At 48.2% G+C, this 27,856-nt stretch overlaps 1 protein-coding gene across 1 annotated transcript; it reads right to left on the bottom strand.

The window, feature by feature from the left end:
• Positions 1-148: 148 nt before the first annotated feature.
• On the bottom strand, positions 149-27,578 carry Tcea3 (transcription elongation factor A3). The gene is made up of 11 exons (XM_051173600.1): positions 27,430-27,578; positions 19,616-19,678; positions 18,875-18,980; positions 18,252-18,393; positions 15,837-15,899; positions 10,887-11,050; positions 10,648-10,703; positions 7,621-7,776; positions 4,098-4,244; positions 1,839-1,910; positions 149-237 (listed from the first exon to the last, which is right to left on the bottom strand). Exons 1-11 carry the CDS (start codon positions 27,496-27,498, stop codon positions 229-231), a joined length of 1,047 nt encoding a protein of 348 aa, XP_051029557.1. The 5' UTR covers positions 27,499-27,578; the 3' UTR covers positions 149-228.
• Between the last annotated feature and the right edge of the window lie 278 nt (positions 27,579-27,856).

Below are 27,856 nucleotides of genomic sequence, written 5' to 3'. Positions count from 1 at the left end.
ATTTTTCATGACTGGTTAGTAATTGACAACACACACACACACACACACACACACACACACACACACACACACACACACACACACACCCTCTAATCCCTAGCCTCATCCAGGGCTCAGCATCTTCCTTCATTTGAACTTTTATTGTTGCTCCTGGTCACATGGTCTGTGTTTGTGGTTTGTGCTTGATCGTCCTCATCTTGTCCACTGCTAGCCTGGTGGGTGGTTCAGTCAGCAGAACTACAAAACCAAAAGGCAACGTCATAAGAGGTCTCATTGATCCCAGCACTTGGGAGGCAGAGGTAGGTGGATCTCAGTGAATTCAAGGCCAGCCTGGTCCACAAAGTGAGTTCCAGGGCAGCCAGGACTGTTACACAGAGAATCCCTGTCTGGATAAACAAAACAAAAGGTCTCATTGAATCTCATAGATGAGAAGGTGGATACAGCCAGACATGGTGGTGCACACTTTTAATCCCAGCACTCTGGAGGCAGAGGCAGGTGGATGTCTGTGAATTTGAGACCAGCCTGGTCTGTGTAAGGAGTTTCAGGACATCAGGGCTACATTGAGAGACCTTGTCTCAAAACAACAAAAATAGCATGATGGTCACAGACCACTTGTTTATACTTTAGTTGTTCCACATGGCAGTGAACAGTAACTAAAAATATTGTCAGAAGACAAGATGCAGCCTCCCTTGGGTCCTGCCTTTCCAACAGGCACAAAGCGGCACACAGAATGTTCTTTCCCCATAGCAGCCATTATTCCTGAACACTGACCTTTGCTAGACTATGATAATATGTTTAAATCCATTTCACCCAGTATCTTTTCCATGTCCTTCTTAAATTATATTTTATAATTTGTGTGTGTGTGTGTGTGTGTGTGTGTGTGTGTGTGAGGTGGGGGATGTCCTTCTGTATGCTGTGAATATGTATTTCTTATTGGTTGATGAATAAATCTGTTTTGGCCAATGGACAGGCAGGATTTAGCCAGGGATAAAGAAACAGGGATAGAGAAAGGTAGTAGGAGGAGTCAAAGAGATACCATGTAGCTACCAAGGAAGCAAGAGATCTGGGCATCACAGGTAAGCAGGTAAGCCAAGACCATGTGGGTGGAGATATACATATTTAATAGAAATGGGTTAATAATTAAGAGAGAGCTAGCCAATAAGAAGCCTGAGCCATCAGCAAAACAGTTTATAATTATTACAAGCCTCTGTGTGTTTATTTGGGACTGAAGGATTATAGGATGGGGCGTGTGTGTGTGTGTGACTGGAGAGCAAACCCAGGCCTCATTCATATTAGAACATGCTCTAGTCCTTAGCTACACCTCCAGCAAGCAGTATCCAAGAGGGTTCTGTGTACTGTGTAGCCCTCAAGCTGAAAACCAGACCATTGCCCCTGCAGGAGCTAGGCCACTAGGTTACAGCACTGGGTGGTAGAAGGCTTTTCCAGAGCTTCCTAAGAAGGACAGGACACTCAGGCCACTTCAGGGTTCAGTTTTCCCATCTTATCCATGGGTGCCCAAGTTCAAGGACAATAGCTTCTGTGAAAGCACTTCTCAGAGGCCTGGTCTAAATGTTCAGTGCTATGGTTTTCCTTCCCTCTGTGGTCCTCAGGAAGCCAAGCCCATCCATGTTCAACAGGCAGCCTATGTCACACTAATAAACTCTGAGCTGCCACCCTTCCAAACTAACACTCCCTCCCCAGTAACTACCTGCCACTGTCATTGTACTGTAGGCGGACTCTGCTAGCATGCCCCCCATTTCTCTCTGTAGGTATACTATTTCTTATGTAGGGCAGCATCTGTGTATGACAGGGAAGGAGAAAGACACAGGCGTACAGACCTTCCAGCGATTCCCACATTCATTGCACAAGACAAAGGTGGTCATGGGCTCATCAGCACTGCGTGTCTGCACCTAATGGAGAGAAGAATCATTCATAAGGTCACCCCTTCCCGACTTACCCCCTAAACACACTGTATCTGACATGTGTCTGTCTTTGAGCCAGAGGTACCTGGGAAATCACCTCATCTATTGTCATCCTGCAAGTGGCCAAGACCCAGAGAGGAAAGGGAACTTGGAAACCACAGGGGTGGGTTATGATATGTTTCTCCATTTCTGGGCCTCCAAGTCTTTCAGGTGTAGCACTGTGGTTTTCCGCCACAAGGCCCATGGAGATCCCAGCTGCCCTTCCGGCTCTCTAAAAGCCAACCTGGTGATGTCTGCTAGGATCAGAGGTGGGGGAGGAGCCCTCTGCTGGTATGTGCCTCCAGCTGTCTGTCAGGGGGCAGAGCATAACATAGCCTTGCCACTACACACCAGAGGTTTCGGAGGAAGGGCAGTAATGGGCTTTTTGCAGGCTAGACTAAACTTCGCTAATGAGCAGCTCATTTGTGAAGGGCAATGCTGTGCAAACGCCCATAACCCTGTCTGGAATGGGCACAGGGGAGCACAGTTGCTCACACAGGTTTCCCTCGATTCCAGAACTGGAATCCAAGAGAACCTTCTAGAAAATAAAATAGGTGACTGTATTTCTACTGTAGCCACAGAACGCTGAGGGCAAAGTGGTCCTGATATTTCTTCTCCACCTTTGTGGAAGAGTGTCATGTTTATGTATCCAAAAATAACCTTGAAATTCTGACCCTCCTCCCTCTCTTTAAAAAATAATTACATTCTATCTTGTGTGTATGTAGGTGGCTGTATATGTGTGGAAGTCAGAGGACAATTTGCAGGAGTTGGTTCTCTGCCTTTTACCATCTGGGTCATCAGGTTTGGTATCACACACCTTTACCTAAGGAGCCATCTCGCTAGCCCATTCTTTCTCCCTCTCTAGCGCTGAGGTCAGTGCGCACCACCACCTCTGGTCTCTGTGGTTCTGGGGATCAAACCCACTGCTTCACACCTGCCCCCACCCCACTGATCCACCAACAGAGCAACATTCCCAACCCTAATTTTTAAAAATGGATTGTGTGTGTGTGTGTGTGTGTGTGTGTGTGTGTGTGTGTGTGTGTGTGTGTGTGTGTGCCCGTACTTGCATGCAGGTGCACACTGAGGCCAGAGGGGGAAACAGATCCCCTGGAGCTGGAGTTACAAACATTTATGGATCATCCAATATGGGTGCTGCGATCTGAACTCAGCCCTCTGATAGAGCAATGATCTCTCTTTAACCACTGAGCCATCGCTCTAACTTTTTTTTTTTTTTTTTCAGATAGCTTTCTCTATGTATCCCAGGCTGGCTTTACCACACCCACCACATCCTGTCCTCTTGCCTCATACTCCCCAGTGATGGAAATACAGATGTGTGCAACCAGACCTGGCTACTCTTGATGAATTTTGCTTGCTGAGCAGCAGATAGAGAAATAAAGAGAATCAGTAAATATGAGTTAGAACTCAATACTGTTACTCTAAGGACAGAATCCAGCAATAGGCCATTCTTGGGGCTCAGGGAAAGGTCCATTCCCTACCCTCACCCCAGTCTGTTGTGGCTCCTGGATATCTTTATTCTTAGGAACCTCCTTAGTCATTACTGAACAAGCTGACTGGACTCCCTCAGAAAGGTTTGGACCCAAAAGCCCATCATGGTGATGTACACATGAAATCCCACCACTTCAGAGGCAGGAGGATCAGAAATTCCAGGGTAGCCTTAGCTACAAAGTGGATTCAAGGCCCTATCTCAAAGTAACCAAGTATGATAAAAACAAATGTTCAGGTCTGAGTTCAAAGCCTCCCTGCCATCGGCCTGCATGGGTACCATAGTCTGTGGAGCTGGGTTTCACATTGCTATGTTTCCTTCCGGCATCAGTGACTCTCCTGAAGTCTGTGCCCACCAGTGTGAGTGGAGGACAGTGCGGCGCAGCCTGGGGCCTGGGGCTCACTCTCACTGCAGTACAGATAGGATACCCTGGCCCAGCCCCATGGACACACAACAGTTCATTCCACAATCTGAACATTCTCTAGAAAGCCACAAGGCCCTGAGGGCATCTCCAAGCTTGCTAGTCACCTACTGGCCTGAAGAGTTTGGTTCCTGTTCCCCTCAGCACCTCTGTCCTCTCCATCTGCTTCCCCTGCTGTGGCCCTACCCCACTCCACCTCACCTCTGCCCACCTGGTTATAGGTGCAATTCTTCTTCTTGCACTTGCTACATCGCAAGAGGTCAGTGGTGGTGCCTCCTGTCTTGGCCATCTGGTGCTCACGGATGGCCTCCTGAGTCATGGCATTCCTCAATTCCTTCAGCTCATCACTGGCCATTTCCTGGAGAGAAATGAGTCTGTTTCAGGGTGGGTGGGGGAGCTCTGCCCTTTGACAGGTTTTTAGAGTCTTAGCTGAGGAGGAAGTACCATTCTGGGTCAAGAACATAGAGTTGGAGGAGAGGTTGACTTCCTGGTCCTGCCTGACCTGGGAAAAGCCTGTCCTGGAGGAGCCTCCTCTCCGTCCTGACAGGAAGGTCCAACCTGGGAGTTCTAGCAGGCTCAAGGTCAACTGGGAATGTATAGGACAGCAGCAGGTGCTGATAGCCAGAGTTAGTACCATGGGATCATTCCTTCAGGACGGTGCTCATCCCGTCTGCCAGGTCTTGGCCTGAAGTAAACCGTCCTGGCATCTGATCTGGTTGCTGCTCACCCATGTCCCATAGCCTCCCACTCTGGACTTTGGCCCAGTGCCTGCTCCACCTGTGAGTGCTCTCTAGCCCTGTGCACTGGTGGGAACCATGACCTTTGGGCTACACCACCCAGCAGGTCCCCACAGTGACCAGGCTCACAGATCTGTGTAATCACTGTGGACACACACCTCAGACAGCTGTCCTAGAAACACTCAGAGTCCATGCTCTTACTGGAGATGCAGCATCGGCACCATTCAGTCACTTCTCTTTTCTATGTGACCCCTGCTCACTGAACCCCTTCAAGCCTCTGCTAAAGGAAGGCTGGGCAGACACACTTGGGTGGATGCATCACCAGCTATGCATGGGTTTGTGGGTCAGAGGGTAGCCAAGGCTCATATGGAGGGGTGCCTATTTTTGGCTAATCATTATTTTGTTGTTATTATTTATTTGAGACAGAGTCTCATGTGTCTCAGATTGTTCTTGAGCTTGCTATGTAGCCCAGGCTGGCCTTGAACTCCCGATGCTCCTGATTCTATCTCCCAAGTGCTGGGTTTACAGGTAGATGTTATCATAGCTTAGGGATCAAACACAGGGTCATGAACATAATTGACAAGCACTGTACCAATTGAACTATATCCTCAACCTTGGCTTCGGGATGTGTGTGTGTATGTATTTGTGTTTAGAGACAAAGTTTTGCTACCTCTATAGCCCAGGCTAGCCTCAAATCCATAGTAATTTTCCTTTATCAGCCTCCCAAGTATGTGCAGGTAATGTGCTATCTCATCTGGCTTTGAAACCACTATTCTCACAGAAGCAAAACTTGTCTTATACTTCTTACAGAAACTGCCTGTCTGGGGCAAAAGGCAACCATAGAATGAAGGTCACTGTGGCCTTCACATATGGAAGTCCTACCCCTAAGATGACAGTGTTTGGAGACACGCTCTTTGGTAGGCAACTAGGGAATAGGATGGAGCCCTCATGAAGAGTATCAGCGCCCTTACAAAAGAGGCACAGACCCCTCATTCTTCCACCATGTCAGCTTACAGGGGCGTTTGTGTCAGACATCCAATCAGCTGTTTTCTTGATCTTGTACTGCTCAGCCTGCAGAGCTGAGGGCAGATGTGTGCTGTTTATAAGCTGTGGGGTTTTGTTTTGTGTAGTTCTAAGACAGGGTTTCTCTGTGTAGTCCCAGCTGTCCTGGAACTCACTCTGTAAACCAGGCTGACCTCAAACTCAGAGATCTGCCTGCCACTGCCTCCCTAGTGCTGAGATTAAAGGCTTGTGCCCCACCACAAGGCAAGCTGTGGGGCTTTTAGCATAGCAGCCTGGACTAACTAAGACAATGCAAAGCTAAGTGACAATTTCTACCTCTGGGCTATGATGTCATTCACAAAAGATCAGTCTTGCTGGGCAGTGGTGATACACACCTGAAATCCCAGCACTCAGGAGGCAGAGGCAGGAAGATCTCTGAGTACAAGGCCAGATTGGTCTACAGAGTGTGTTTCGGGACATACAGGGCTACACAGTGAAGCCCTGTCTTGAAAACAAAACAAAACAAAGCAAACAAACAAGCAAATAAACAAACAAAAAGATCAGCCTTGCTGGAGATGTATTTAAGTTAGTAGAGCAGTGGTTCTCAACCTTCCTAATGCTGCGAACCTTTAGTACAGTTCCTCATGTTGTGGTGACCCCAACCATAAAATTATTTCATTGTTACTGCACAACTGTAATTTTGCTACTGTTATGAATCATAATGTAAATATCTGATATGCAGGACATTTGATATATGATCCCCAAAGGGGTGGAAATCCACAGATTTAGAGCCACTGTGGTAGAGCATCTGTCTGTCATGTGTAAGGCCCTGGGTTCAATACTCAGTACCAAGAGAGAAAAGAAAGGAAGAAAGAAAGGAAGAAAGAAAGAAGGAAGGAAGAAAGGAAGGAAGGAAGGAAGATAGATAGATAGATAGATAGATAGATAGATAGATAGATGGATGAACCTCAGCCAGGTAGGTATAGCTACATAAACAAGTAATTCCAGCATACGGGAGATGGAGGCAGTGGATCTCTGTGAATTCAAGCCCAGCCTGGTTTACATAATGAATTCTAGGCCAGCTATAACTACATAATGAGACAGACCCTAACTCAAAACAAATAGCAACTACAAACCCCAGACCTTTTAAATGGAGCACAATGGGGCTGGCAAGATAGTTAGCAGGGAAAAGGGCTTTCCACCAAGCTTGAAGACCTGAGCTTGATCTGTGGAGCTCAGGAGGTAGAAGGAGATACTGACTCCTGCAAGTTGTCCTCTGACTTCCACATGTTCCCTGACTCCCTCCACAAATAAGCTAAGGTAAAATGACCCGAGTGATAACTATAGACTGGTGATAACAATCCATGCAGAATGCATATGTCATTCCGCCACTCATATTCATCAACTACATCCCACAGTACACTAACCACATAACCACACACTTCAACCCACTAACTCCACATCACATACTAACTATACTCCACACACTCATTAATCATATACTGCATACTAAGCACCCCATATACACAGTAACCACACACTAACCACAGACCACATGCCATACATTAAACACCACACACACACACACACACATACACACACACACCATACACCACATACATACTAACTTCATACCCTATACTAACACAAAACACATACTAACACATATCACACACATATTCATCAAATACTACACAATACACTAATCATACACATACATTAACCACATTACATACACACTAACCACACATCATACACTAACCAAACACCACATACTAACCACACACCACACATTCATATTAATCACATACCACCTACTCATGTCATGGTACACTTGTGGTAATTATATGCACATCACATATCACACACGTAAACATTCTACATTATCACCTACACCAGAGAAAGCTATCTATATCACACCCACACACTAAACAGAGCTGGGCAGCAGGAGGACCCTGGCTAGGGCTTGAAGCAAGGCCCTATGATCCTCCTCACCTCTGCTGTCATCTTGGCGATGAGTCCTGGGGAAATGGCCCCACTGAGCACATTCCGCCTCAGTCCTGGGTTCCTGGGGTCCTTCAGGTTGCTGATGCGGCTGCGCACACGGTTCCGGTACTTCATGTCTGTGCTCTTGAGTTCCTGATAGATATGTATCTGGGTCAAGGGCCATCTTGCCATCCATGGAGGAGTATGGGGATGGAGGGTTGGGAGCCTGCTACAGGGGTGTTCTCTGTGGCCTCTGAATAATGGGCATCCGGTTTCAGCACTGGGCTTAGCCAGGTATCAGAAACAGGAACAGCCTCCAAGAAGGGACCAAATTGCAGCAAGCACTGTGGTATCAGGGACTCCAAGAATTGACACCCAACAACAAAAAAAAAAAAAAAAAAAAAAAAACCACACACAAAAAAACAGGACTGTTAGGAGGCATCAATGAGCCATTACATACAGGGAACCAGTGTGGGGTCTGGAACATGTCCAGTCAGGGCTGCTAACATGAGAGTAACTAGGGTAACCTCTAGTTTGAAGGAATCCCAGAGTTGGGAAGCAACTGTCAAAGGAAAAGGTCAAAAGTCACGTGTTTCTGGCTCTGAGAAGTGCAAAAACAAACAACCATTGGAAGCTGAGCATGGTGGCGCACACCTTTGATCCCAGCACTCAGGAGGCGGAGGCAGGTGGATCTTTGTGAGTTTGAGGCCAGCCTGCTCTACATAGCAAATTCCAGAACAGCTAGGGCTACCTCAAAAAACCAAAACCAAAACAACAAAATCCAGTGGGCAGTCCTGTTCTCCCTAGCCACCTCTGATTTCCTTGGAGACAAAGTCTCTTGTAGCCAAGGATAGCTTAGAACTCTCTGACCCGCGTACCTCCATCTCCTGAATGCTAGAATTACAGGCGAGCACTCTGCCAAGCGGGCTGCACCCTCAGCCTCTCCCTCCGGTCCACAATGTCTGTTCAGAGTTCTCCCTCCCTCTTAGGCACAGCACTTCATCCCAAGGATCCACTTTGGGAATGACTGGCCAGTGACTTCTCCCACAAGGAGATGACAAAGCTGAGGCCTGGAAAGGGTTCAGGTCCTTGCTCAAGGTCAGGGGGCAAAGTCCTAGTGGGGCCAGGGCTGCAATCCTGGTCTCTTCTTAACAGCAATGCTCTGTTCACTTATGGGCAGGAAGTCACCGCTGACCAAGGACCGTAGTTAATTCTGTCCAAGCCCTCCCCCTGCAGACATAGGGTAGGGTGGTCTCCTGAGCCAAGCAAAGGAAGGAAGACAAAGCCGTTGCTGGGGAAAACACTGGCAAGGCAGACACCAGGGCTAGAGGCGAGTGGGGCAGCTGACTTTTAGGAACTGGTGGAAAGGAGGTGGAGTTGTGGTTTTTGTCCCGTTTTTTTGTGTTAATGTCACCTGCACAATAAGAGTGTGAAAATAGGAGAATATGCCCCAAATCATTCAGGAGCCAGACTATGAGTCTAAAACTGCCATTCAGAAACTTCTGTAGTGTGGGTCTGTGGCTGTGAGGGGACACTTGGGGACACCAGCCTCTCTCTGATTCCTCCTGCACACGCCAGTATCATTGGGGAGGAACAGGTGGGAAGCAGTCCTGGGGGCTCTGGGGATCCTTCTGAGGGTCACACCCATGCCTCACCCATGCCATGTTAGTTCAGGGTCACTCCACAGATCTCTTGAGGGACACAGAGCATGAGAGCCCTGTATTCATCCTCCTCTTGCCTATGAGAAAAAGCTAAGCAGCTTGCAGTGGAGCAAATGAGGAAGAATGACAGAAGTAGGACTAGGTACCAGGCCACCCACTCTGCTTCAAACAGGCCTTAGAAGTCACTGACCGTCCCGGGGACAATGAAGATGAAGTCCTGGAACCCTGAAGCTTTAGGCTCCTGAATTAACAGGAAATGGTGAGAATGTACTTGCTGAGAAACTGGAAAATGCAAAATGTGTTGAGGTATGGCTGGATAATCAATGAACAATGGTTAATAGAAACTACCAGAATAGCCAGGCAGTGGTGGCACACACCTTTAATCCCAGCACTCCAGAGGCAAAGGTAGATGGATCTCTGTGAGTTCAAGACCAGCCTGGTCTACAAGAGCTAGTTCCAGGACAGTCTACAAAGCTGAAGAGAACCCCTGTCTCGAAAAACCAAAAACAACAACAACAACAACAACAACAAAAAAAAAAAAGAAAGAAAAGAAAAAGAAAGAAACCACCTGAGTATATGTGGTATACTAGGGGTGGCTTCAGCAAGAGACAGGAACAGGCAGGTTAGCTGCCTGCAGTCTGGTCCCTGGACTCCAAGCAGACCTACTCACACATCTCATGTGACACTGAGAAACCTTTTTTCCCTGGAACGTCTGGCCCCCCATTCCATACTTCATCTTAGACATGCAAACCTCTGTCTGCAGTAAGAGAAAGTACAACATCCTTTTAGCGCCAAGCAGCTATTTCCCCTAAGAGGCAAAATCTTCTATTGTGGTAGTTGCGTTGCAGTAAATCACCTCTACAGTCTCTGCAGGGCAAGGAAAATCAGGAGGTGATTGGTTGTGGCACACGCCTTGAATCCCAGCACTTGGGAGAGAAGATCTCTGAGTCTAAGGCCAGCCTGGTCTACAAAGGGAGTTCCAGGACAGCCAGGGCTACACAGGAAGCTCGCTGCCCTCTATTCACCCAGATCCGGCAAGCAACAGCTTGACCAACTGAGGCATGCATAGCATGGCCTGTATGGCACAGCAGCTAAGCCCTCAGGTTCTGGAGTCGTGCTTTTAGGGTTCAAATCCCAGCTCTGCAGCTACATTTAGCTGCAGGAGCTTTGACAGTTACAGCACCTCCCTAGGCCTCCGGTGCATCACCTGCAATCAGATGAACCCAGGGAACCCACCCAGGGGCAGGACAAGACCTAACAGCAATGTCAGCCTCACTTTGGAGCTCTGGTTTAAGGGCAGAGCAGGGAGCTGACCCCAGAGCGGCCCCTGCACCCAACCAGCTACACTTCCAGCCCCGCATAACCTGAGGATATGGTCTTCTATTTCTGAGGCCAGCTTGTCACAGTTGACTCCGTAGTCCTTGAAATCATCTAGAAGAGACCAGGAAACAGACATCAGCCCTGTGTGACTTTGCCAGGGATGCCTCTTGACAATGGCATTCCTATGCCCTGACTGGAGACCCCTACTGCCTCCAAATAAATAAATAGACAAACAAACAATAAGTAGCATCTCCCTTCAGCTTCTCCTCCCTCGCCCCCAGCCCAAGCCCTCACCTTCTGCCTTCAGGGCTGCTGACAGCATCTCCACACACTTGTCCCGGACAGAGTCCCCTGTGAGATAGCAGGGGGCCAGGAGACAGACAGAGGGGGCAAATGTGGGAGTTGAGGGGCTGCTGGGGGTCTTGGGAGTTTCCACTTTAGATTTGCCACTGTTAGATCTGAGAATGACAATCAGAAATGAACATGGTGACGTTAGGCAAACAAACCATTCTAGATGTTACCATGGATGCTCTCTTCTAATTCCCATAATAATTTTCTGAGGCAGGCGCAGTTTTAGATTCTGGACAAAGATCATCTCATTTAAATCCTCGTAGCAATTCCAGGAGGTCCACACTATTCATATCCCATACTAGAGGTGCCACTTTAGAATAGATGAGTTGTAGCTGGGTGGTAATGGCACTCACCTTTAATCCCAACCCTTGGGAGGGAGAGACAGGCAGATCTCTGAGTCTGAGGTCAACCTGGTATACCGAGTGAGTTCCAGGACAGCCAAAGCTACACAAAGAAACCCTGCCTCGAAAACAAAACCCAAAAAAACAAAAAAAGAATAAATAGATACATTTTGAAGATGAGCTTGAGACCCAGTGTAGTGGAGCACACCTCTTAACCTCAGCTCTTGGGAGGCAGAGGCAGGTGGATCTCTGTGAGTTTAAGGGCAGCCTGGCCTACACAGTAAGCTCCAGGCCATAGCAAGATCCTGACTTAAAAAATATGAATTAAAACATGAACACATTGATGTAGTATGTCCTTCTTTATGCTGTGACTATGCATTTCTTTTTATCGGTTGATGAATAAAGCTGTCTTGGCCAATGAACATGCAGAATTTAACTAAGGGGAAATCTGGACAAAGAGACAGGGAGAAGGAAGACAGCATGTAGCAGCTGAAGAAGCAAGATGCAAGGGCTTCACAGGTAAGCTACAACCACCACGTGAACCACAAGGAGATGCACAGATTAACAGAGATGGGTTAATGTTTTAAGAGAGAGCTAGCCAGTAAGAAGCCTAAGCCATTGTCCAAACAATTATAAATTTATATTAATATTAACATATGTAAATATATATTAAGTATCTGAGTGGTTATCTTATAAGTGGTTTCCAGGAGCTAGTGGGTGGAGAGAAACTGGTCCAAGTGAGGCCACAGGACTGAGAAAATTCTCACTCTACAGCATTTGCCTCTGGTCACACATCTGGGAGCCTATAGGAACTCCAGCCCAAGCATTTAAGCTTCTGGAACCCAGGCTCCTCACCAACCACTGTGTTCTACTTGTTACAGAACAAGGATCAGCTCCCTGCTTTTGTGTACTATGCTGGTTGCCCATTATACATAAGTTTAGATCACATATCCAGTATTTATTAGGCAATGCATACATTTCTTACTACATAGCACTTACCAAGTCTATTACTGAGTGTCTCACATATTTATAAACACTGTCTACTTCCATCCTCAAATGACAGTCCACACAGACCTCTACTACTCTCCACATTTAGCAAGTGCTCGCTGAACCTTCCTTGAATGCATGATGGGCAGGAGGAGTTGCTCACAAAGGGATGAAGGACCAGGGAGCTCACCTGGGAGGCACATCTTTTTGGAAGGCAGTAGCCCTACTCCCTGGGCTTACAACAGGGCTCACTCTCCCATCTCCTCAGAGGAAAGAAGTCCTTACTGATATGTGTGGCCCAACACACATAAGTCCAAGGCTTACCAAGGTACATGCAGAGAAGGGATTCACAACCTGTGGGTTGTGACCCTTTGGAGGTCACATACCAGATATCCTGCATATCATATATTTACATTACAATTAATAACAGTAGCAAAATCACAGTTATGAAGTAGAAAACAATTTTGTGGTTGGGGGTCACCACCACCCGAGGAACTGTAGTAAAGGGTAGCAGCATTAGGGAGGTTCAGAACCACGGGTGTAGAGGAAGCAGACAGCGTTGGAGCAGATGGCAATGGCAGCTGTCATGTTGGGAATGCCTGCCCTGAGTGTGAACCCAAGCTCCAGAGCTGGGTGTGGTAGCACAACTTCGTGATTCCAGTACTCACAAGTCAAGAGGATCATTAGTTCTGGCCTGGGCCACATAATGAGGGCCAGTCTCATACCCCAATCCCTAAAGAATCCAAGAGAGATGGCTCAGAGGTTAAGAGCATTGGTTGCTCTTCCAGAGGACCCAAGCTCAATTCCCCGCAACCACATGGTGGCTCACAAACATCTATAGTGAGATCTAGTGCCCTCTTCTGGTGTGCAGGCAGAATATTATATACATAACAAATAAATAAATAAACCTTTAAAAAAAAAAAAAAAAGAATCCAGGCTTTGATGGCCAGCTGTTATCAAGCCTGATGACTCGATTTCAATCTTTCGAACCCACATGGTGGAAAGAAAGAACCAATTCCCCAATGTTTTCCATGTGTATGCTTTTGTATTCACACACACACACACACACACACACACACACACACACACACGTGCTGCATTTCTAGGCTTCAGAGGTAAATTCCAAAGCCTGATACACTCACTTTGTAGCTCTACAACCTTTACCCTCCAGATATGTTTCCTACAAGTATAATAAGAATAATAGTAGCATCCATCTTAGGGGTTTGTTGAAATGACTAAAAGAAACTAAGAAAATTCCCACTAAAAAAGTTTCAGGTTGCTCATACTGCATATGAATGTAACAATTGCACACTCCACATTTGCAGACTGTGGGGGTGGGTTGGGAGCAATGCCAGGCCTTCCACCTCAGCATCTGACCCTCACAATGACATTAGGGAGTCAAAATTATTTCATTCTAGAGATCAATAGAGCAAGTCTCACGGAGTTGTCTGAAGTCATCCATCAAACTTCCTGGTGTTTTTTTCAGACTGGAAAGGGCTGTCTGCCTTTCCAGTTCTCCCAACACACTTCACTGTGTCTAGAAACCAGAGTTTTCCAGAGTCTCCTTACCCAGGCAAGGTGCAGCTGGTGAAGCATTCCCACCCTCTTCCTGGTAGGACCCTGGCTCTGTGCCCTCCAGCTTGGCTAGGAGCAGGCTGCCTGTATTTTGTGTCTGGGCTGCTACAGGCAGCCAAGCTCCTACTATTAGGAACTGCCAAACTCCAGAAGGCATCATTAGTGAGGCTTAAGGGTTAGATGCATTTTATCTGTACCTTCCTTTTCTTTCTTTTGTTTTTCGAGATAAGTTTTCTCTGTGTAGCTTTGCAGACCAGGTAGGCCTCGAACTCACAGAGGTCTGCCTGCCTGTGCCTCCTGAATACTGGGTGTGCACCACCACACCCAGCTGCTGCACTGCACCTTCCTTCTGTTCCCTGGTCTGTCAGCCTTGGCCTCAGTCTCAGCACTAGTGCCAGCTCTTAGAATACCCTGCCTGGTGCCTGGTAGAGGCAGCGGGGAGGGGGGGGGTGTTAGGAGTGGGGGTGGGGAGGGCGGGGTTATGGGCCCTGCTCACTGCTCTGGAGTGCCATCTTGAGGGCAATTCCGTTACTGCCAGTCATGTATACGCACTCATCACAGACAGTCAATTCTCTTTCTCTCTCTCTCTCTCTCTCTCTCTCTCTCACACACACACACACACACACACACACTCATCTACAAACGCATGCTCACACATACAAGTAAAGAACTGAAGAATGGAGGCACACATCTGTACACTCAGTTATGTGGGAAACCAAGGCAATAAGACTGCTTGAACCCAGGAGTTTAAGGTCAGCCAGGGTCCTCAAACAGCGAGATCCTCATGGCACACACCCTTAACCCCAGTCACATAGTGAGACCCTGCCTCACAAACAAACAGCAAGCCCTGAAAGACACATTGGATGTGCATTTTTACAAGGCAACCATTGGTTAGGGCTGGGTAGTGTTGCCCCTTCGGGTTGGCAGGTAGTCTAGTTAGCCACACTCTGCACTAGACCCTCAGGGTGTGACTATGTCCTTGATGCCCCGGGGGTCCATGGGTTTGCAAAGACATGCTCAGCAGCTGTGCTCGATGAACAAATGAACGGATTAACCAGAGAGTGAATGAAAGAATGAGATTAAACAGAGCTGCCCATCCTGGACCTGTAATCCCAGCATGGGAGAAGTTGAGGTCAGCCTCAACAGAGATCTTGTGAAAAGGAGAGGAAAGAGGAGGTAAGGAAAGGAGAGAAAAAAGGAAAAGGGGAGGGAGAGATTATGCTGGCGGCCATGTCAGAGGAGCTGCAATCGTCGATGGAGCTCGTGGCGTACAGCCAGGTAGATAGATAAAGCCACTCTGAGTACATCCTGGAGAGGCAGAGCCCGGGAGGATGGTTTCCAGAATGCCCTCTGCTTCCTCCTGCTTGCTGCTGCCCCGCTCCTTCTGTATTTGGCATGGTGTGGCTACTGACTATATGAAAGGATCCCACTGTACCTAGTATAGTGTGGTTGTTTCATGGGAAACCCACTCCTCACTAGGCAACTTACTTGCAGATCATAACGAAGATGACTTTTATAGAGCAATGATGCTTAGTTAGATCTGTGATTTAATTGAACTTCCTGAGTAAAGATGATTAGGAAAATGGTTTAGGTTATTCTGCCAGTTGCTCCAATAAGAGCTATAAAAAAGGCAAAACTAGACCGAAAGTTACCTTGCCTTTTGTTGGATGTGAGATCTGCAGAAGATGGAAAATAAGAACAAGGAAGTTTCACATATTATAGACCCATGAGTTCTGCCTGTGGAAGAATAGCCCAGTGATTAAAGAGAACAATTATGTCTCCACACCCAAGGTTAGGCCTAAGCTCCTTGGCCATGTAATTTAGAGAATTAATCACAGGCCCTGGTATGTACCTAGGATTTGGAGGTAACAGTGTTTGAGGTTTCCTCCTTTCTCCCGCTTCAGGCTTCCCTTGCTGAGCCGAGTTCCACACCTGCCCCCCATCGCAGTGAACAAGGCCCTTTGCCAAGGAGAGGTCAGCTTTCCTTTACCTTTCCATAGACGGCCTTTTTGGAGAGGAGGTGGTAGACGATCTGGAATCTACGGAGTCTCTCCTGAAAGACACAAAACTGGGGATGATGTGGTCTTGTAGGCTGACAGCAGCTCTGCTCTCCTGGGAAAGGAACCCCTGGAGCAAGGCCTGATGGGCAGAAGATGAGGAAGCCTCAGTAGGCCACAGTGGCCAGGGAAAGGGAGGTTCAGAAGGGCGCACCCCCCCACAGCAATACAAGGGAGGAAACAGATGTCTGCAGAGATGCTACATTCATGCTACCCTGTAAAGATGAATTACTCCCCTAAGAATTCTCAGCAGGCCCCTCTCCTGCTGCCAGGCAGGCTGGGCTCCTGAGGTTGAGATATATATATATATATATATATATATATATATATATATATATATCTGGAGCAGGAGAGACTGAGATGGGCTTCAGCCTCCCCTGCAGGCTGTTTAGGAGGTGGGGAGAAGCACACAGGCTTGAGCTGAGTACAAATGGAATACAGATGGGGACATGATAGGGTGTGTGCAATGTCCAAAGTCTTATAAGAAAACGATGTCCAGGAGGAAAAAAAAAAAAAAAAAAGACAGAAAGAAAATCAACCCAAATCCCGTAATCACCATGCTGTTAGTGTGACGAGGTCAGAGGTTAAAAACAAAACAAAACAAAAAACAAAACTCACTGAGCCACTTGTGATCTCTAATACACTGTTTCCTTTTACTTTTTTTTTTTTTTATAAAATTCCTGTTTGTAAACTGTAGTCTCACTCTCATTTCACCTAATTCTCCTAATCCCACAGCTCACATTTTCTACTATATGGCACAACTTACTTCCTTATTATATTTATTATACAACAGCCCTTCATGGAAGTTATGTAAGAGCAGTGTGCGTGTGTGAGGACTGGGCTGGGCTGGACCTCAGTGGCAGAGTGCTTGCTCAGCATGTGGAGGCCCTGGGTTCCATGCCCAGCACTGTGAAGAGAGGCAACAAGGGACCCGGAAGAGAGGAGAGGGGAGACAGGGAGGAGAGAGGACAGCTGGGAGAAGGAAAAGGGGAGGGGAAGGAGGGGGGAGATGCAAGGCTGATGAGCAAAGCCCCATGGTAGAAGGACAGAGTCCTACAAGTTGTCCCAACTCTACCTGTACACACACACACACACACACACACACACACACACGCACACACACACACACACGCACGCACGCACGCACGCACGCACGCACATGCACACACTTTTTAAAAACTTTGTGCCTTGAAGTATTTGAAAGATTCCGGAGGTGTGTGTCTGCAGTGTGGCAATACCTAGCACCAATCTATTAGCTACCAGGTGGCCAAACATAAACCCCAGAAGTTAGACTTCGAGGATACAAGGACTAAAGAAGATGCAGTTCCGTTTTCAAAGTTTTTCTTCTGAAGTGGGGGCTCACTGTGTGACTCAGGCTGGCTCCAACGCCTATCTCAAGTTATCCTCCTGCCTCAGCTTCCCCAAACCTTACCTATACGTCTACAAAATCTTTAATCTACCATGATAAATGTGGCATTTGTGTCTTATTCATTTGCTCTGGGAACACCTGGCCAGGGAGGGCAAGGGGAATGGGCATGGATTGAGACCTCTCTGAGGAGGTCCCCCACATAACAGCCGCAGGATCTGGTAGTCCTTACCCTGCTTCCAGGTGACTTAATACCCATGTCAAGTAAACACTGAGTCAATCTCTTCCCCTTCTCAAAGGACAGACAAGGTCCTGACCCCACTGGCCCTGCAGACCTGTCAAAGGTGAGATGTTACCAGGCAACATCACCTGCCAGTGGAAACACGGTGGTTCATAGAGTGTCTAGACAGGAAAGGCTAAGCAGACTGTAGGTAATTAGTGGAGAGTCACAGCTTTCCAGCAGAGAACCTTGTCAGTGGTGACTGCCCTTGCTAGACACCAAGGCTTTGCTTATAGGCCCGGTACGATCCTGGGGACATGGGGATCCCTCGAAGCAAGGGCTCACTCCCATTGTGGTCTTCTTTCTTTGTACCCAAGGGGCTAGAGTAGAGCTGTGCAGTCTCCTGTGAGAACCCCACTTGTTATTCTGAGGCAGTGATCTTGCTATTTAGCCCAAGCTGGCCACAACCCCGTGATTTCCTGCTCTGACCACTGAGTGCTGTGTTTACCGTCATGTGCCCCTGTGAGTTATCTCAAGGATGAGCAACGCCAGGACTGCATGGCTGGCATGCTTCCCATCCCTTCATCCTTCTAGGGAAGTCAGTGCCGTGTGAAAAGGTCAGATTGAGCCAAAGACCCCACGGGAGGAGTCACTAACATCGACCTCTGAGGGCTGTGCAGTTTCCAGACATCCTCCACACAGCTGCTGACAGAGGATGTGACAAGTGTGGGGCCCCTCTTCTCCACCCCGGGAAAGAAGTACCTGGTTTTGGGCTCTCCCCCTCCTTCCTTCCTAGATGGAGAAAGGCCTGCTTCCCGATTCCAGTCTGAACAGCTGAGCCCTTTTTCTTTCTTCTTTGCTTTGTCTCTTTCTTCTCTTTCTCTTTTGGCAGTTCTGGGAGAGTCTGAAAATAAAAGAGCGCCACTGTCTCTCCACTCAGCACCTTCTCAGGACAGCCCTGTGTGGCTTTGGGTACTGGGGAATAAAGGGCCAGGACTGGGGGACAGCTGCATGTATGCGCATTACACACACACACACACACACACACACACGCACACACGCATTCATGCACACACATATGCATGCACACACAGAAATGTATATATAACATGTACACCTTATGTGGGAACATGAACATAGAAGTACACCCATTTATGCAGAGTCAGGCAATGTGCACATACATGCACACAAACAGAACATATAGACACATACAAGAAAGGTTAGATACTACATATAGATCTTACACTTGTGTACACAACGCTGTGAACTCCATGATTCAGGGACCATGTGCCATTAATTAAATAACTCAGTGATGCAAGCTGAGTGTCTGCTATCAGCCAGGCATGAAGCCCCATCTCCCATTGGTCATGCCTCCCCCCACTCACCCAGCAGCCTCTTCCAGTTTTTAATGAGGACTTTGGCCAAGGACACCACCTCCTTGTCAGAGCAGTGCTTGCGAACTCCATTGACAGCGACTCCAATCCTGGTGGTCTGTGAGGAAAGGATTAAGGGAGCTGACCCACAGGACTGGTCACTCTTTCTGAAAGAAGCAGCATCAGCTCAGCCATCACTTCCCTCCAACCTAGACTTCTCCAGGATCCTGGCTCTGACCCCGAGTCATCTATCCTAGAACTAGACCCTGACCTGCTACCCTGCCTGAGACCTCAGCCTATACTGATTGACAAGCATTGGTGGAGAGCTTGGGTGGGGTGGGTGTTGACTGCAATTAGGACACACTAGATACTTAGAGACAAAGTCTTGACTTAGACCCACCATGGTGACCATATCTTAGATCTGTGCTTGTCTTTCAGGGCCAGAAGTCTCTGGTAAAATTTGGGGGTATGTGGGAAATCTAAGGAGGATTTGAAAGCAGGGGGACATTTCCCTCTCCCTGGGCCATGGGTCACTTGGATCTCACATGCCTTTGGCTTTGGGTAGAGATTTAAGGAAACCACCTTCTCCCTAAACCCAAGGACTCTGACCCACAAGCCTGGGGGAAAAACCTACCCTCAAGAGATGCTCGCCCTGTCTCAACTTCATGTCTGCATGTCATCCCTAGAAGCCCCCTCAGAAACCTCCACAGGGTCATCCCTCCCACAGAGGCACTACCCAAGAACCCCACATACCTGCAGCAGCTGGATGGACATCTGGCAACCGTTGAGCTTCTTCAGAAGGTCCAGGGCCCCTTCCTGTGGGAAGTCACAAGAAGAGTACTGAGGCACAGGCCTCTCTCTGATTGCTGTGGGCTGGGGAGAACAGTGTGGTCCAGGGATAGACGTGGGCACACAGAAGGAGAGAGAAGAGAAAGGTTGCTCCAGAGTATCGGCTAACTACACCTCCTACCGTTTCCCTCCACTGAGCTCTAGCCTTTTCCTCTGCGTCACCTTCTGCCCAGCATGACCCTGTCTTGTGTCTGTCTCAGAATGGAGTCACTGCCTGGCTTACTGTTATGGAACTGAAGCTTCCACATCTCCTTTCCTCTCTCAACATCACTTTTCCCTCCCCTACTGTGAGCTTCCAAGGACAAGGACTAAGGGCTTTTTTTTTTTTTCCATGTTGGGGGCTGTCTCACTATGTTGCCTAGGCCAATTTAGAACTCCTGGGATCTTCTCAACTCTTACCACAGCGGCTGGAGTTGCACAGGCTCATGCTATTGTACCTGGCATTTTTGGGCTTTTAAATCAGCTGTATGGAGGTATAACTGACATGCCACAAGCCACATGTATTGCTGTATACAACTGTATGAGGTGGTTTTTTTTTTCTTTTTTGTATCTCTTTCTCAGTGTGGTGTGCGTACAAATGTGCACATTGTTTGGGTACGTGTGCACATGTGTGTGGAGGCCAGAAGTTGACATCTGTCTTTCCCTGGCACTCTCCACCTTATATTTTGAACAAGGTTTCTCAGTTGATCCCAGAGCTTGTCCATCTGGCTAGTCCTAGCTAATCAGCTTGCTCTGGGGATTCCTTGTCTCTGCCTCCAGCACATACTGAGAGTATAGGGGGCCAGGCGATAGGTGCTGGGAATTGAAGTTCGGTCCTCAAACTGGTGCAGCAAACACTTTCTCTGCTGAACCATCTCCCGAAATCCTAACCTGGTTATTTTAAATTTTCTTTATTTAAAAATGTTTAATTATGTATATTCCTATACATAATTTTAAATGTATGTTTTGTCTACATGCATGTCCGTGCGCCACATGTGTGCCTGGTACCTGTGGAGGTCAGAAGAGGGCATTGGGCCCGCCCATGGAACTGGAGTGACAGATGGTTGTGGACCATCATGTGGGTTCTGAGAACTGAACTGGGGTCCTCTGTAAGAGCAGCCAGTGCTCTTAACCATCGAGTCATCTCTCCAGCCCCACAGGTATGTTTTAAATTATGTGTATGTTTTACTTGTGTGTCTCTGGGTGGATATGTGCACGGGAGTGCAGGATGTCATTTCCCCTAGAGCTGGAGTCACAGACGGTTGTGAGCTGCCCAGTGTTGGTGTTAGAAACTGAACTCTGGTCCTCTGAAGAGCAGTATGCATACTTAACCACTGAGCCATCTCTCCAGCTCTAACCACTGAGCAATCTCCTCTGCTCTAACCTCTGAGAAATCTCCCCCACTCCCCTGAATTGGTACTTTTTGTTTTTCAAGACAGGGTTTCTCTGTGTAGCCATGGCTGTCCCAGAACTTATTCTGTAGACTAGGCTGGCCATGAACTCAGAGATCCGCTTGCCTCTGCCTCTCAACTGCTGGAATTAAAGCCATCTCCAGACTCCTGAGTTTGTACTTTAAGAATATTTTTTCATGTATTTATCTTGTTGGGGGAAGGCAGGCCATATGTGTGCCTGTCACGGTGTCTGTGTGGAGGAAAGGAACTTGCTGGAGCAGGCTCTCTCCTTCTACCATGTGGGTGCCAGAGATCACACTCAGGTCACCAGACTTGGCAATAAGTGCCTTTATGCGCTAACCCATCTCTCTTGTCTGCCTCTGAGTTTTAACACATATATAATCCCATGAAACTATCACCACCAAGAACATGGGTGTCACTCCAGAAAATTCCTTGGGTTCTTTGTAATGCGTGCCTGCTATCACCACCAATACCACACAACCAACGTCCTCCTTCTATTGCTGCAGGTGTGTGTGTGTGTGCATGCATGCGTGTGCACATATGTGACATTCATGTGATAGGTATGTGCTTTTGGTGGAGACAAGAGGTCAACCTTGGGTGTTTATTTTTCTCAGGTACCATTCACCTTGTTTTTTTTTTTTTTTTGACAGTCTGTCTCAACAGGACCAGGGGTTCAACAGTTAGGCTGGCTGGACCGTGAGCTCTAGTGATCTACCCATCCCCAGCTCCCCATTGAAGTGGATACAAGCATATGCCACCATGTCTGACTTTTTACATGAATGTTGGGGCTTGAACTTGGGTCCTCTGGAAGAGCAATTAATGCTCTTAACCTCTGAGCATCATTTTTGCTTTCCTAGCTTGCTATTTCTGAGCTTAATCCATACTACCTCAGAACAGGATCAACAGTTTCTTTTTTTTTTTTTTTAATATTTATTTATTTATTTATTATGTATACAGTTCTACCTGCAGGCCAGAAGAGGGCATCAGATTTCATTACAGATGTTTGTGAGCAACCATGTGGTTCCTGGGAATTGAACTCAGAATCTCTGGGAAAACAGCCAGTGTTCTTAACCTCTGAGCCATTCCTCCAGCCCCCAACAGTTCCTTTTTGTTACTGAGTAGTTTTCTATCATGCATATCTGTTCATCTAATGATGTAAAATACTTAGAAGAATTCCTAGTACATAGTAAGAATCCAGTGGATGGAACTTCTGGGTCATTTCAACATGGGACACTACAAAGACAGCTCCTGTGGACGTTTACCTTCAAGGCTTTGGGATTTGTTTGGAAGCAAGTTCTCCCTAGTCCAGGTGGGCCTTGAATTTGTGGCCCTCCTGCCTCAGCTTCTAGAGTGCTGTCAGCCCTCCCCTTTGAGTCTTTGTATGGACAAATAACTTCACTCCTCTTGAGTAATGAGAATTGCCTTTATCTCTAAAGACCATAGAGTTCTGCATGAGTGCCAGTTGCTCTCTGAGTAAGTAAATAAAAGAACAAATGAAACAGAGGCTAGAGAGGTGGCTCAGTGATTTGAGCATTTGCTGCTCTTTAAGAAGAGGACTCAGTTCCCAGCACCCATAGGGTAGTTTACAACCCACCGCCCTCTTCTGGTTTCCAAGGGTACTGCAGGTGTGAGTTACCCAGATAAACACCCAAGCAGGCAAAATTCCCAAACACATAGAATAAAAATATTTTAAAGATCAAATGAAGTAGAAAGAAGAAGGAGAAAAGAAAAAAAGGAAGCTTACAGTTGAAAATCTGTCTGCCAGGTCCTAAACACCTTCAGCCCATTTCAGCCTTCTCCTTCCTAGTGCCTGTATCCCAGAAGCCAGCCCTGTCGCCTCTTAGCTTTTTGGCTAAGTCTAGTGTCTAGAAGTCAGCCCTGGCTACCTTCAGATTAGTTCCCTGAGGAACTAACTATGTCCTGTTCCAGCTGGTTCCAGCTCCCAGCCTCCCCTTGCCAGGACCTGGACCACATCCTATGAGCTGCCCTCTGTTAGTCCTTAGCCTCCCTAAGCACCGAGGTTCAGTGTTTCCAGAATGACCCGCAGATAGGTGTGTACATGAACTTGTAGGCACATAGCTCCATGTTTAATGTTAATAAAAGGCTTATTATGTGCTGGAACACTTAAACCCTTGACCTGCACCAAGGAGATGGGATGGTAGTGCAGTCCCCAGCACAAGCAAAACAAAACAAAAAACCAAAAATAACAAAATAGAAAAAAAAAAAACCCACCACGGTGGTAGTTCACAACAGGAATCTCAGCTGTTGGGAGATGGAGGCAGGAAGAGCAGAAGTTCAAGGCCATTCTCAGTTACACACCAACTTTGAGGCTAGCTATGTATAAGATCCCTCTCAAAAACAAACAAACGGGGGCTGGAGAGATGGCTCAGAGGTTAGGCGCACTGACTGATCTTCCAGTGGTCCTGAGTTCAATTCCCAGCAACCACATGGTGGCTCACAACCATCTATAATAAAGTCTGTTGCCCTTTCTGACATGAAAGTGTACATGCAATAAAGAGCTGTATACATTATAAATAAATCTTTAAAAAACAAAACAAAACAAAAAAAAAAAAGAAGCCTTTCTGGCAGTGACAACCTCCTTCCCTACAAGAACATGCCTCTTGCAAAGGATCGCTACTCCATCCCTCTCCAGAAGAGAAAAAGAGGAAACACAAGAAAAGCACCTGTCGCAGAGCCCCAGTGTGAAATGCACAGGATGCTATAAAATCACCACGGGCTTCATCCATGCGCAAGCAGTGGTCTCCTGTGTTGACTGCTCCACAGTCCTCTATCAGCCCATAGGTGGAAAAGCCGGCCAACAGCAGGATGCTCTGCTCCTTCAGGAGGAAGCAGCACCAAAAAGCACCTGACTCAAGCTGAGGGGGAGCCATCCCAACAAACACATTTGGATATAGAAACAAACAAACCAACCACTCACCTTTGAAGGCTCCTGTTTACTATTCCACTTTTACAATATTATTAATCCATTTCACAGAAGAGGAAACCAAGAAACTTAGTAAAGAGCTGGGCTGGGCAGTGAGATGGTGGCGCACACCTTTAACCCCAACACTCGGGAGGCAAACCAGGTGGGTCTCTGTGAGTTCAAGGTAGCCTGGTCTACAGAGAAAATTCAGGACAGCAGGGGTTATACAGAGAAACCCTGTGTTGTGGGGGGAGGGGGAACTGGGTTGGAATGAACACCAGGCCTGGCTTGGAGCTTCACATACTTTATCAAGGCATAAATCTGCCAATATATAAAACCATAGAATACCAACACAGGTAAGTGGAGTTCCCAAGGGGAAAGCCCTGACTCAGCATTTGCTGGTTTCTGTGTTGCAAATACTCCTTCAGTGATGAATCTCAAGCTACCAAAATTGTTCCTGAACTGAGTTTTCTTTCACAATTATTTAGTGTATGTGTGTGTATACATGCACATGTCAAAGCCTACATGTGCAGGTCAGATGGTGGCCCACTGGAGTCAGTTGTCTCCTTTCTGTTTTTTTGAGACAGGGTTTCTCCTGGTTGTCCTAGAACTAGCTCTGTAGACCAGGCTGGCCTCAAACTCAGCAATCCACCTGCCTCTGCCTCATGAGTGCTGGGATTAAAAGTGTTTGTTCATCACTGTGTCCAGCTCACCACATGTTCTGAACTCTGTTGGACAGATTTAGTGGCAAGCATCTTTACACAGTGAGCCATCTTGGTAGTCCAAGGTTTGTTTTCTTTCTGATCCCTGCCCTCCCCCCATGGTAAATGGGGCAGAATTGTCAGGGGAGGCTCTGTGCAAGCACTTCTTTTCATTATAAGCATACTAATGTACTAACTTTTAAATGTCTGTTTAACAGTTTGCAAAATTCCATAGTCCGTGTTAAATCATTTGCAGCTCGACACTGAGCACATGTTTCCGTATAACTGGGTCATGCTGGAGAGTAACACCCATGAGCCTATGTTGTAGGTGGGCTCATAACATTGCATGCCAATCTCAATGGATGTGCCTCTCTTGTATGGCTAACTGTCTCTCTGGTGCGGGTGTGGTGTAGTGAGCGGCAGTCTGAAACCACCTGTGTCTCTTTGTTCAGTGTGATGATGTCTGAAGGCACAAAAGAGGCTGTTGGCTTTGCTTTCCCAGTGAAGCCGTGTTGCCGACTTGGGGAGCACTCTGCTTTAACTCAAACTGTCAGAGTGCCATGCCTGGCACTCTGGTAGTGTCAGGAGCTGCATCTCACACACAGTCAAATAGAAGTTGCTTTCTAGGAGGCCTGTGTGTGCCTCTGTTGATGTGTCATTATGGGTACACATAGCTGTGCACAATTGTTTGTTTCTTGCAAACTATTTAGCTGGCGCATGCTCATAGCATCAGACAAAGCCCCAAGTCACTGAATAAATAAGTTCCAGCCCTGAGCTGCAACGTGGAAGGTCTATCTTATTGCAGGAAGTAGTCCCTCTTGGCCTAACCACCACTGGGCGGGTCCACTTTCACTCTCAGCGCTGGCCCGCCTTTCTCAGGCAGAAGCCCAGAGCTCTGTGCCTACCCAAACCCTGCTAGAGTCCAGACGCAGACTCCAGGCACAGATGTGGCTCTACACTATCTGTCCTGTAAGGATCCTGTGGTCAGACATGTAGCTTTCCTAAACAGCCCCGGAACTTCCATGGGACCCTCATCCCCAAGAGACACTGTTTCCTCTTCCCATTTCACAGAAGAGGAAACTGAGGTCCAAAGAAGGAAAGAAGAGTGGCTAGCTAGCGTAGGGCTGTAAAAGAACTGAGAAGGAAGCATAGCGGGTCCACTAATCTTTCCAACATGGCTGTCTTCCCGGGAGCCTCCTGAGTTTCCTCCTTTCCTCCAACCCCTACATCTCCTCTTCTCGTCCACAGAATTCCTTTGCTGGCCCAAGTCTGGGGAGAGCAAGGGTCTGGGCTTAGACAATCTGTCCACCTGAAATACCATTCAGTTCAAGTTTCCTAGCTGGGCTCTGCCATCTTCAGCCAGAGAAGTGTCCTGTGACTTGAGGTTAGGTTTTGCTGGCAACTTTGGGAGAAGCCCAGAGCCACTCAGTGGAGGCTGGGAGCTGCAGCCTCGTCAGGTGCACATGAGAGGCATCTTTCTGCATCTCCTCCAACCATGCAAAAGCAAGCCTTGCTCAGCTCAGTCACCTGCCTCAGACCTGCTATTGGCTTTTCACACCTGTCTCACTCATCAACCCTCTCTGCTGCCCTCAAAGATGCTGTTCCCCCAGGCATTCCACCATCTTATAGACGAGGAAACAGTAGCTCTCAGTGCACCACCACCACCATCTCATTGCCTGACACTCCTTGGCTCCTCAGGCCTCAGTCACTCTTCCTGGCTCTGAAACCTCTCTTCGGACCATAGCATTTTTTTAACTTTCCTGGAATGCACTGGCAATGCAGGTCTTGGTGTAACACATTGCTAGACACTACAAGAAGAAAAGGACACGGCAAGTCAACGTGGAGGACCTTACCAACCGAGTCCCTTGCCTTCTCCCTTTCAGTCCACGCCCTCCAGAATTGGCACAGGCGCCTGCCACCAGCCTGAGGCAAAGATCGCTAGATAGATCAAACATTAACTTACCGTCTGGCTCTCACTGTGCGCTGCTGGGACTGAGAGATCAGGGACCCTCGAGCAGAACTGCGGACCCTCCTCTCCTCACAGTTCTCCTTTGAGCACCTCCCCCGCTGGGGCAGCCCCGGCCTCATCCTCTCCTCTCCTTCCCCCGTCCCGCACCTGTTCACCTCTGCCCGCCAGGGCCCCATCCCGCGGCCAAGGAAAAAGTTGCAAACAAACTCCTGGCACCCTGGCGAAGGCGCTTCGCTCGAGTCTAGCAGGCCCACTCCCCGGGGGGCCGGTGCAAATGCGGTTCGGCGCCCCTTTCTCAGCCCGAGTTTCTCTGATCTTTTTCGAGTCACTCAGAATTCGTCCATTCAGCTCCCGCCGCGCCTTCAGCTCCCCTGCCCTGTGCACACCCCGAGCCCTGGAACTCCCAAAGTCCTCGGCCCAGGTTCGTGTCTCTCCTCGCGCTTTCTCTGTTCATGCAGTCAGCACACGAGTGCAGCCGACCTGTCCACACTGACTTGCACCAGACACGTCTCGTGGGGGGCCTGCACGATCCCCTCCAGACCTGGCCACGCACACGCCCACCCTAAGTGCCCAGCAAGTAGCGCGGGGACTCCCCTGCCTGGCAGCCCCCGGGCGCCAGCCTCAGGTCTCGAGTCCCGAGCGCTCCCTTCGGGCACACGGCCGGCACGCCCACCAAACCCGTGGCTGGCTGAGTCGCTGGCCTGGGGGCTGCGTTGCAAACTTTTCATCCTCACCGTCTTCTTCCGGGCCACCATCTTCTCCAGCTTTTTGGCGATCCTCAGCAGCTCCTCTTCCAGGCCCATGTTGGTACACGACGCCCCGCAGGGTTAGGGGTGCAGAGCAGCAGCGGGCGTCAAAGCGCAGAACGCTAGCGGCACCGGCCGCAAACACACCAGGCACTCAAGCCCGGCGGGGGCGGGGCACGCCCCTCCCAACGCTGGGGGAGGGGTGGCGGGCACTAAATATAGACTTCAAGGACTGCCCGGGCAAAGATTGTCTGAGCCAGGCGAGTCGCACCTTTGGGGAAAGGACCAGGCTGGGAGAAGGGGTTCTTCCCCTCTGGCCCTCTTAGGGGTGTCTTGGGCTGCAGGGACGTTTGAGCATTATGGTTCACCTGGGGTGTCAGTGCAGCTGCGGGAAGTTCTGAGCGGCCAGGTTTTA

Source organism: Phodopus roborovskii, unplaced genomic scaffold (assembly GCF_943737965.1).
Source record: "Phodopus roborovskii unplaced genomic scaffold, PHOROB, whole genome shotgun sequence".
Taxonomy (NCBI): Eukaryota; Metazoa; Chordata; class Mammalia; order Rodentia; family Cricetidae; genus Phodopus; species Phodopus roborovskii.
Note: the sequence above shows the minus strand (reverse complement) of the source record. Positions and strands in the feature narration are given on the sequence as shown.

What these genes read in the sequence shown, in the direction of transcription:
- Tcea3 (XM_051173600.1), bottom strand. Translation starts at nt 27,498, where the DNA reads ATGGGCCTGGAAGAGGAGCTGCTGAGGATCGCCAAAAAGCTGGAGAAG. An exon ending in AAAAGGCCGTCTATGGAAAG is followed by an intron (nt 11,051 to 15,836) that starts GTAAAGGAAAGC and finishes TGTCATTCTCAG; the next exon opens with ATCTAACAGTGGCAAATCTA. An exon ending in TGGCCTCAGAAATAGAAGAC is followed by an intron (nt 7,777 to 10,647) that starts CATATCCTCAGG and finishes TTGACCCAGATA; the next exon opens with CATATCTATCAGGAACTCAA.